This window comes from Neophocaena asiaeorientalis, unplaced genomic scaffold (assembly GCF_003031525.2).
Source record: "Neophocaena asiaeorientalis asiaeorientalis breed wild unplaced genomic scaffold, Neophocaena_asiaeorientalis_V1.1 scaffold82, whole genome shotgun sequence".
NCBI lineage: Eukaryota > Metazoa > Chordata > Mammalia > Artiodactyla > Phocoenidae > Neophocaena > Neophocaena asiaeorientalis.
Window position 1 is genome coordinate 3,579,460 of NW_020173068.1, and position 11,343 is coordinate 3,590,802.

The window sequence follows — 11,343 nt, forward strand, 5'->3', positions numbered from 1 at the left end:
GGCGTTTGTAAAGGAAGGGGCCAGGGTCTGAGCGGGGAGTCAGGAGTAGCAGGGCTCCCATCTCTGCCAAGAAGCGGGGCAGGGCTAGGGCCAGGGAGGCGAAGGCAGAGCCGGGTCGAGGCCACAGAACAGGTCAGGGGTATGGGAGGTGGTGATAAAGCGAGGGAGCTGAGCAAGGCGGGAGAGAGAACAGGGTCCGGGCCAAGGCTGTAGATGGGACCAGCAGTGAGGTCATGGCCGGGGTGGGACAAGGGCAGACTGGGTCCAAGTGGGGGATGGGAGCATCCGATCAGAATGGGAGAACGCTCAGGGTTAGGTATCTGTGTAATCAATGCGTGTGTAACATGATGGGGGTGGGACTCTGGGAGGAGCAGGACGGAGGGCTGGGTCAACCTCCCAGGGAGCGGTGAAGGGCTAGGTCCAAGATCCTAGGAAGTCTGGGTGGGCCACAGCCAGGGAGGAAGGCGAGGTCAGGAATAGTAGGATTCAGAATGAGGTCAGGGCTGAGTGGAGCAAGAGCGAGGTCACAGGCGGACAGAGGGGCGGCGGATGGGGGAGTGGTCGGGGTCTCAGCTAGGATGTTGGGGTCAGAGCCCGGTACTCTCGTGTGCACAGTGAGTGTGAAGTGAAAGCCAGGGGCAGAAGGGTCTTAGCGACAGGATGAGCTCAGGGAGAGGCCGGTCACAGTCAAGTGCGGGGTCACCACCAGTGGTGTCCAGTGGTGTGATCAGGAGGGGCAGCAACAGGGGGAGGAGCGGCAATGTGGAGGTGCCTCCCTTCCTGGCCTATGCCTCCCCCGTCCAGTCTGCAGGTGTCTGTCCGCGGTCCGCGCCCACCTGCTGGTACTGGCGCAGCGCCTCCTCCTCACCGGCCAGACGCGCTCGCTCCTCCTCGTCCGGCTGGTACGAGGCGGGGACCTGGTAGGCCTCGGGCCGCGCCCGGCAGCACATCTCGCAGCCGGGCCGCGTGGGCTTGTTGATGAACGTGCAGCCAGGGCACTGCCAGCCCACCTGGGGGCAGAGGGGCGGTGAGCGCGGGGAGACGAGACGGCAGGTCAGGGGCGCAGGGGCGCGCACTGGGCAGCTTACCGGCGGGGGCTCTGGCGCGGCGTCGTTCTGCCCCTGCCCCGGCTCCTGGGGGCCCCCAGGCTTTGGAGGGACTGGCTCCAGGGGGCCCCGTGGCTGCAGCGTGAGGTCCTTGAAGCCCAGATCTGGGGAGGAGGGTTCAGGGGTGGCAGATCCCTGCAGCCCATTTCGTCCACACCCTGGGCCAGCCAGGAACCCTGGGCTCTGCACTGACCACCCCCCTACCCTGCACCCTTCTATCTCTCTCCTTCCGGAGGAGTCTCCAGCTCGGTGGTCCTGCCGGGTGGGTCCAGACCTGGCCGAGTGTCCTGGCTCCCAGGTGTCAGAGCCCCTCCTCCACCCACGACTGCTCCTGGGGCCTCCCAGCTTAAAAACCCTGTTTGAAAACTGATCTCCTGTGCTCCTAAGTGAAGCACCTAGAGGGTCGAACAACACTTCTGAGGTAGTCCTGCCAAAATACTGAATCTGAATCCATTCATGAGGGCACATGGGACAGAAAAACAAAAAACAAAACTGGCCTGGACTCTTCAAACAACAGGAGAGCCAAGGGAAGACAGGAGACCAAAGATTGGAAAAGACTGTGAGACACAGAGGCCAAGGGCCAGGTCTTTCACTATAAAGGACATTAGGGAGACAACTGGTAAAATTTGAGCAAGATCTGTCCATTAGATCAATGGACCGTATCAATGTTAATTTCCTAAGTTTGATAGGTGTATGTAGTGAGAAAATGAGCCTTTTTTTTCTTTAAAGGAAATACACACAAGTATTTGGGGGAAAGGGACAACGTGTCTGCAACTTACTCTCATAACAGTTCCAAAAAGTTACTTATGCATAAATAAATACTGAGAGAATGATAAACAAAACAAATATAGTCAAATGTTAATATCTGGGGAATCCACATGAAAAGCACATGGGAATTCGTTATACGATTCTTTATACAATTTTGCAACTTTTCTGTAGGTCTGAAATATTTCAGAAGAAGAAGTAAAAAATTTAGAATAAAAACTAGCTATTATCATATCCAATTTACAGATTTAGAAAACTGAAGAGCAGAGATGAGAAGAGACTTGCCTGAGGTCACACAGCTGATAAATGCCAGGGTGGGGACTGAATTCAGCCCCTCTCCCCTAGACCAGCTGTTCTCTAAATGGTTCCCCAAATGGCTCCTTCCTGCGGTGTCCTTTGTCCTCTCTTGCCCACTATGGATAAGGTCTTCCAGGCCTGTTCCTGACGAAAGCCCCTGGGCTCTGCTCCCTGCTCCCTCTCCCCTACAACCTCAGGAGAGTGCATGCCGCCCTGGAGCAGAGCCTCACCCTCCAGCATCCGCAGCTGCCGCTCCCGCTGCAGCTCCTGAGGGTTGAGTGAGGTGTTGCAGGCTGACAGCAGATAGAGGTAGGCACTGGCCCCGTTCCGCCGCACCCCGTGGGAGTGCAGGGTCTCCTGGTCCCGGGCCAAGCGCTGCCCAATCACCCACTGCTGCAGGGTTGGCGGAAAGCCATAGTCCAGGAACACCTGGCAGGGAGGATGCAGAGGGAGTGTGGGGGGGGAGGCGCAGAGTAGAGAGAGACAGGGCAAAAGGGGGACCTCCGCCCTGACGCGTCTTGCTTTTGCCCCCTCACTCACCATGTCCTTGAGGGAGGCCACCGTCATGTCAGGCCGCACCGTGAGCCAGATAGTGGCCGTGTGCAACTGCGCATCCTCCACGCTCACCCACAGCCTGCGGGAGGGCAAGGGGCCTCAGGTCCAACCCCAGCGCCAGCCAGCTCCTGGATTCCCACTCCCCTGTGATTCCTGTGTCAGAACTCGCTGCTTAGGCCCCTGCAATGGCTCCACGTGGCTCTCAGAATAAAATCCAAACTCACTGTGGCATGGCAAGGGCCTCCATGCTCTGGCCCCTCCCAAGCTCTCCAACCTCTTCTATTATTGGCTATTATTGGCTCCTTAGCCAAACCACAACAGTTATTAACTGTATGCCAAGACTCTTCAAAGCACTTAACATGTATTAACTCATGTAATCCTCTCAGTGAACACATGAGGCAGGTACTGTTGTCACCCCTATTTTAGAGATAAAAACAGGAGGCACAGATAGGTTACAGTGGCTCTGCCAAGTAAAAAATTAATAACTGTTAGAGGCAGGATTTCAACCCAAACAGTATTATTCCACAGAAAGCGGTTTTAAACACCAACCTTCTCAAAGATGCTCAAACTTTTTTGGAAGACCAAAAGCATGAAAAGGGAGGGCTAAGACAAAAAAAACGGAACTGATCCCAGGACACAGAAAAATTAGGGTGTAGAACAGTAACAGGAAAGCCCACTTAGAACCTCCAGAGTGATTTGGGAAAACGCCGCATCCTTAAAGCAAGAACAGCAAGAAACAATCAGAAAATGAGGAAGAATTCCTGTGAATGTAACAGTGACTCCTTACTATCCTAACCTTCAGGTCAAACTACAAGTTCACAAGGAGAATGAGAGATATTAAATTACACCATGAGGAGGCAATTCATAAACTCAGAATGTGGGAGAATTCTGGAGGTCAAAGACCAGGTTTCTTAAAAAAAAATTAATGGCACTAAAAATAGAGAAAGTGAATAAAAGAGACCCAGACAACATTAAGAAATGCTATTTGATCTCGTGTGGCTCCTGACTGGAACAAACCAACTATAACAAACACTAAGGAGGGAGTTACAAGTGGTCAGGACTCTGGGGACCCAGGTTTAATCCCTGGTTGGGGAACTAAGATCCTGCAAGCCATGTGGTATGGCCAAAAAAAAAAACACTAACAAGATAATCAAGGAAAGTTGAATATAAATACAGTATTAGGGAATTTTAAGTAATTATTGTTAATTTTTTAGGTGTAATAATGGTATTGAGGGTTTTTTTAAGTCATTTTTTTAAAGACATATCAAATTACTTATGAATGAACTAAAATCTGAGACTTGCTTTAAAAATACTCCAGAAAATACCTCAAAATTCCTCAGGATAATGATTTTCAACACCCAGCCAACTATCAGGGAAATAAGAAATTTTTAGACATGTATAGACGCCAAAAGTTTACCATCCACCTCTCCACATGAAAAGTTTTTGAAATACAAGAAAAAAAAAAAGAATAGCTGAGTCTGATGCAGGAGAATGGAAGAAAAGTAAAAGGAAATTTAAAGAAGGACGAGATCTTAACCTTCAAGACATTCTTCTTCAAGCAACAGGGGTTTTGAAACATGAAAGTGCATAAAGTTTCAACTGCACTACTTATTCTACACTGAGTAATAGTTCCATAATCAAAATACTATAAATGCTATTTTAGTGGGTTTACATTTTTAGAATCAACCTAGAGGCAAAGCATAGAAGCCTGAATTTTACTTAGGAAACAAAATCTAAAAGCTATAACCTTAACACCAATAACAGAAAAATACAGTTGGAACCCTTATATCTAATGTCATCAGGATCAGTGGTGATCAGTTAGTCAGAAAAATCGTTAAAGCAGAGAACTGCAAAAACAGCTGCAGACTTTAACAATTTTACCTTACAGGATACAAATGCACATTCAATGGCCAATCTCTAAGTAAAAGGCCAATGGCTTTTCTTGAGTACAAATCTGCTACTGGAGTTCCCCATGATTTTTTCTTTTTGTATGAACCACACGCATTATACATGGTCTATGACTTCCAGTATCAGCTTCTTTAAAGTGGAGCAAAAACTTACACTCTCAAAGCATCTGAGTACAGAGCCCTTCTGGATTTTTACCATATTTTTTACAACTGTCCCACCCTAAAATGATAACAGGTATTTTTGGTGCCTCATCTCTATCTTGTCTTTCTAAAGCAATCAACTTAGTTTTCATAGACACAATTCTCTTTTAGCACTCATGTTTTATAGATTGATGTAACAGCTAATTAAATTATGCTGTGGCAGTAACAAGTATAACTGATATAAACAAGCTGTGTGTAGTGGTATGGTTTTTCGTTGTCGTTGTTGTTGTTTTGTGTGTGTGGTACGCGGGCCCCTTTCACTGTTGTGGCCTCTCCCGTTGCGGAGCACACGCCTGTGCGCCACAGCTACTAAGCCTGTGCTCTAGAGCCCACAAGCCACGACTACTGAGCCCTTGTGCCGCAACTACTGAAGCCCAAGTGCCTAGAGCCCGTGCTCCGCAACAAGAGAAGCCACCGCAATGAGAAGCCTGCGTACCACAAAGAGAAGCCCGCGCACCGCAATTAAGCCCACGCACCGCAACGAAGAGCAGCCCCCGCTCACCGCAACTAGAGAAAGCCTGTGTGCAGCAACGAAGACCCAATGCAACTAAAAATAAATAAATTAATTAATTAAAAAAAATAATGCTGTGATAACTAGATATTCACAAGCAAAAAAAATGAAGTTGGACCTCACACCATATACTAAAATTAACTCAAAAGGGATCAAAGACTTAAATGTAAGAGCTATAACTTTAAACCTCTTAAAAAAATAAATAGGGATACACCTTTATGACCACGTATGAGGCACTGGTTTCTTAGATGACGTCAAAAGCGCAAACAACAAAAGAAAACAGATAAACAGTCCTTCGTCAAAATTAAAAACTTGTGCTTCAAAGGACACTATCAATACAGTGAAAAGACAACCCACAGAATGGGAAATGAAAATATGTGTCCATTGTATACATATACACCACATTTTCTTTATTCATTCATGGTTACTTAGGTTGTTTCCATGTACAGTATAGATACACAATGGAATATTATTCAGCCATAAAAAGAAGGAAATCCTTCCCTTTGCAACAACATGGACCTTGAGGTCATTATGCTAAGTGAAATAAGTCAGACAAAGAAAGACAAATACTGTATGATCTCACTTATATGTGGAATTAAAAAAAAACAATGTCAGAGAAAAAGAATAGACTGGTTGGCAGGGAGGGGGGTGAAGGTGGTCAAAAGGTACAACTTCCTGTTTTAAGATAAATAAGTTCTGGGGAAGTGATGTACAGCATGGTGACCATAGTTAACAATACTGTATCATACATTTGAAAATTGCTAAGAGAGTAAATCTTAAGTGTTGTCATCACAAGAAAAAATAATTTATCACTATGTGAGGCAATGGATGTTAACTAAACTTACTGTGGTAATCATTCCACAATACATACATATATTAAATCATCATGTCATACACCTAAAATGGTTCTGAGGCTCAATTTCCAACCTGTGGAAGGGGGAGGAGGGGGAAGGCTTCCCACACACCACTAAGCAATTTTCAGATACCAGCAGGGCTCGATTCTGGCACTCTACCCAGAGACAGCGTCAGCTTCCACAGGTTGAGGGCTAAGTCCTACAAGACTGCCCCACCACTTCACACACCAACTGAAAGCCCAAGTTGTCACCTGTTCTCTGACTGACTGGTTATAGGTTAGGGATTCCAACGACCTCCTCCTTGGGTTTGATTATTTTGCTAGAGCAGCTCACAGAACTCAGAGAAATATTTACTTTCTATATTACTGGTTTATTATAAAAGCCTATAACAGCCAGATAGAAGAGATGCATAGGCAAGGTATGTGAGAAGGGGTGCAATTCTCTCCAAATCTCCAACCTGGAAGCTCTTCGAACCCTTTTTGAGTGTTTATGGAGGCTTCAATACATGGGCATGATTGATTAATCCATTGGCCACTGATGATCGATTCAACCTCCAGCCCTTTTCCTCTCCCCCGAGATCAGGGTGATGGGACTGAAGGTTCCAATCCTCTAATCACAGGATTGGTTCCTCTGATGACCAGCCCCCATCCTTAGGTGATCTAGGGGCAGTCCAAGAGTCACCTCACTAACATAACAAAAGGCACCTTTATCATCCTCATCACTTAAGAAATTCCAAGTGTTTTAGGAGTTCTGTACCAAGAACAGGAAGAAGACAAATATATATTTCTTATTATAAAAGTCACAATACCTTAAACTAACTATATATGTCAATTATATCTCAATAAAACTGGGGAGGGCTTCCCTGGTGATGCAGTGGTTAAGAATCCGCCTGCCAACACAAGGGACACGGGTTCGAGCCCTGGTCCAGAAAAATCCCACATGCCACAGAGCAACTAAGCCTGTGCGCCACAACTACTGAGCCTGAGCTCTACAGCCTTCGAGCCACAACTACTGAAGTCTGCGTGCCTAGAGCCCATGCTCCGCAACACAAGAAGCCACCGCAATGAGAAGACCAGGTACAGCAACGAAGACCCAACACAGCCATAAAAAACTGGGGAAAAAATATGTCCATATAAAAACTTGGACACAAATGTTCATAGCAGCGTTGTACACGTTAGCCGAAAAAGTAGAAACCACCCAGATGTCCATCAACTGATTAATAAAGAAAATATGGTATATCCATACAATGGATTATTATTCAGTCATAAAGAGGAATGAAGTTTTGATACGTGCTACAACATGGATGAATCTAGAAAACATGATGCTAAGTGAAAGAAGCCAGACACAAAAGGTTATATAGTGTATGACTCCACTTATATGAAATTTCCAGAATAGGCAAATTGCTAGAGATAGAAATTAGTGTTTGCCTAAGGTTGGGGGGATTGGGGAAAAAAAGGTAGGGAGATAAGGAGTGACTATTAGCAGGTATGGGGTTTTGGGACTTCCCTGGTGGCCAGTGGTTGAGACTCCAAGCTTCCACTGCAAGGGGCATGGGTTCAAGGGGCACAGAGCAGCCAAAACAATTAAAAAAAAAAAAAAGAGTACGGATACAGGGTTTCTTAAAAAATGTCCTAGAACTGGTTATAGTGATGGTTGCACAACTGTGAATATACTAAAAGCCTTGAACTATAAACTTTAAATTGGTGAACTGTTTAAATTGTTGAATATGGTCTGTCAATTATATCTCAGTAAAACAAAATCAAATGGGATCCACCACTGAAAATTAGAAACTGTAAAACTATTGTCTTACTACACAGCAGGAAAAAAGCAGGAAAAAACAATGTTTATTGAGTGATTACCATGTGCCAGGCACTGTGCTAATAAGCATTTCAGCTTCAAGTTTAAGCCTCCTGGGGCAGACCAACAGTATGCATTAACACTTGCCTTGAATTCTAGTGCAATACCTGGCTGTATTTCACAGCCTCCCTTCAAGCTGAGTGTGGCTGTGAGAATAAGTTCTGGCCTTGGGAGTTAAGTGCAAGAAGTGTGTGCAACTTTCTGAGCTCTGTTCTTAAGAGGAGAGTGGGAGGGGGTGCCCTTCCTCCCTTCTTCCTTCCTGCTGACAAGAATGCTGATGCAATGGCTGGAACTGGAACAGCCATTTTGGACCATAAGGTGAACCTCAGAATGGAGGCCATGAATTGGCATAACAAGACAAAAGCATGAGTCTCTGAGGACTGCAGGGAGCAGAGCCTCCACATCTGGACTGTGTGCCATCAAACTTGTTGATACCACTGTTAATATGTCTCTTTCTGTTATATGAGACCTAACACCCTAATATACTTCCTAACAATTCTAAGAACAGCTACTGATATTGCCCCATTTTTTATTTTTATTTATTTTTTTTTGCGGTATGCGGGCCTCTCACTGTTGTTTTGTGGCCTCTCCCGTTGTGGAGCACAGGCTCCGGATGCACAGGCTCAGCGGCCACGGCTCACAGGCCCAGCTGCTCCACGGCATGTGGGATCTTCCCGGACCAGGGCACGAACCCGTGTTCCCTGCATCGGCAGGCGGACACTCAACCACTGTGCCACCAGGGAAGCCCTGCCCCATTTTTTAAATGAAAAAAACAAACTCTGAGAGGTGAAGTGACCTGCCCTAGATCTCAGAGTTGATTTGTAACAGAGCTGGGGTTTGAAGCTAGGTCTCCTGACACCAGAACCTGCCATTAAGAATAACTTAACGGGCTATATCGCAGCCCACTGGGGCTCAGGAAGCCCTAAGTCCCTGGTCAGCTACGTACTCCTCACCTGATATCCTGTGTCAGGGAGACCTCAGGCTTCAGTTGCACGTTCAGGGGCACCCGTTGCTCTGCCAGCCATATGGCACACTGCATAGCCACCTGTTCATCCCCGCCAGCCACTGCTCGGGTGAGTCTCTGGGCCACCTCCTCAGCTGAAATCCACAGTGGAAGCAGGTTAGCACACGGTTTATTTTTCAGGAGCTGGGGTTAAGGGGGTGAGGAAGGAGGTGATCCTTTGTACCTGCTGCTTCCTCTCTGTCTTCCTGGTGAACTCCTACATATCTTTCAGCACCCAGCTTAAAAGTCCCTTTTCTCTGGGAGGCCTTCTCTGTCACTCCCCACTCCCACTCCCCACTCCCTCTCCCTGCTCATTTGGTTCTGTTTTCCCTTCATACTCCCAGGTCCCCCCATACTTCCGCTCATTTATACAACAAACATTTACTGAATTCTTACTGTGTGCCAATCACTGTCTCAGAAATTGGTCTTCAACAGTGAATAAGATAAACAGGGTCCCTCTTCTCATGGACCTCCCAGCCCAGTAAGAAGACAATTAACAAATTTAACAAAAGAAAAAGATTCAGATTGTGATCCACGCTGCCAAGGAAATGAACAGGGTAAGAAAATCAGGAAAGCCTCTAGGAGGAGGTGACATTGAAGCTGAGAAGTGAAGGAGAAGTTGGGTATGTCAAGACCTGGTTAGGCAAAAGTGTTCCAGGTACAGAGAAAGGGAAAGGGAAAGGCCTTGGGCAAGAAATGGCTGGATTAGAACAGAAACCTGTGGGGCTCCAAGCAGAATGACCAAGGGGCCCAATGGGGGAAGGCAGAGGTCAGCGAAGCCAGCAGGCCTGTGGGCTACCCAACTGCCCTGGGCTTTATTCTAAGAACAAGGAGCACAGGAGGGTATGTGAGCAGGTTGGTGACATGACCTTACTTAAGTTCTCCCACGCTGGGTGGAAGGGGCCAGGGGGAAGGCAACGACCCTTGAAGTCGGCTCCCTCACCAGCCTGGGTGGTCTCCTGTGTCCTCTGGGAGCTCCCTACACCCTTCCCAGGAGAGCTGGCCCACTGAGGCCTCAGGGGCATCAAATAAATGAATGACAAGAGGCCCCTGGAAGGAACCAGGCCCCAAGGGAGGAAACTGAGGGGCAGATGGGTAGAGGGACGACAGGGTTAATGCCCCTCCCCCCTCCCCACCCCCGAAGTTTCTCAGTCGCCTCCAGGCTGTGCCCACCTTTCTTGATCTTCTCGTCCATCTGGCGTGCTTGTGCCCATCCCCCCAGGCAGGGGCTGCAGCTCCGGGGAAATGCCACCTCCCGGTCACTTGCTAGAGGACGGGCGACCACGAGCAACTCAGTCCAGGCCGGTGACCTCTGGCGCGGCCCAAGCCTTCTTTGTGCCTCGGTGTCCCCGGTGGTAGTCGGGTAGCATCACACTACCCGAGGACCGGGGATGGGGCCTGGGGTAGGGAACGGGCCGGGACCCCGCGTGGGAGGTGAAAGGGGGCACCAAGGCAAGCCCGCAAAGGGCAACAGAGGAAACGGGACAGGCCTGGCTGCGCGGAGGGACGACGCACAGCCGCGGCGCTGGGAGTCCCCGAGGAAGGCCTCCCCTTTTCCCTGCTGGGGAAAAGCGTCCTCCGGGGCGCTGGATTTCAGCCCAACTCCTCCCCGGCAGAGCGGCCCCTGTCAGTCAGGAGACGGAGGGGAGCAGCCTCCATGGAAAAGAAAGTGAAAGTGGCGGCCCCGGAAGTGGGGCGGAAGAGTCTCGCGGGATCCGGGTCTCCCGGCCGTTCCGGCGACCCGGCAGCGGCCCCTGCTCCGGATCTCGGCGGTCCGGGGCGCTCTGTCCCGCAGTCCGAGGCGTTCCCACCCCTCCCCCGGCCGGACCCGGACTCCTAGACCCTCACTCACCCGAGCAGCTTAGCCAGCAGCGCCGCGGGAGGGGTGGGGGAGTGGGCGGGGCCGGGAGGGGCGGGGAGCGACGTGGAGACCGCCCCTGCTCAGTCCAGCTGCCAGGACTGCGGCGGGCAGGCCGGTCCTTGCTCCTTTTGCAGAAGAAATAGAGGCTCTGTTTGTTTCTGATCTGTCCGAGGCCACGCAGCCGGATTTAAATCCAGGCCGGACGGCCTCAGGAACCCACCCTTAGCCAGCCGGACGCTGCCTCTCGGCGGTCACTCTCCACCGTTTGATTGGGCTACTAATGAAGTTTATTTTCTCCGGGCACAGGCTGGAAGCCCTTTGCATCCTCCAGTCTTCCCACCCCTGAACTTTTCTCCCACCCCTCATCCCATAGATCAACAGATCCTATGGGCTCGGCCTGCACGATAGTTCCAGAATCTGTCACCT

At 49.1% G+C, this 11,343-nt stretch overlaps 1 protein-coding gene across 2 annotated transcripts in view; it reads right to left on the minus strand.

Annotated features, from left to right (window-relative positions):
• RBCK1 (RANBP2-type and C3HC4-type zinc finger containing 1) overlaps positions 1–10,944 on the minus strand; it is an 18,548-nt gene extending 7,604 nt beyond the window's left edge. Inside the window, exons 1-7 of one of the 2 annotated variants that reach the window (XM_024743019.1) lie at positions 10,909–10,944; positions 10,230–10,322; positions 9,007–9,151; positions 2,709–2,802; positions 2,399–2,597; positions 1,089–1,210; positions 837–1,010 (exon numbers count right to left, since the gene is read on the minus strand). In XM_024743019.1, coding sequence (XP_024598787.1) covers positions 837–1,010; positions 1,089–1,210; positions 2,399–2,597; positions 2,709–2,802; positions 9,007–9,151; positions 10,230–10,251 — 756 coding nt within the window. In that variant the 5' untranslated portion in view covers positions 10,252–10,322; positions 10,909–10,944. The other variant, XM_024743020.1, reaches the window with a different exon arrangement.
• Positions 10,945–11,343: the final 399 nt, after the last annotated feature.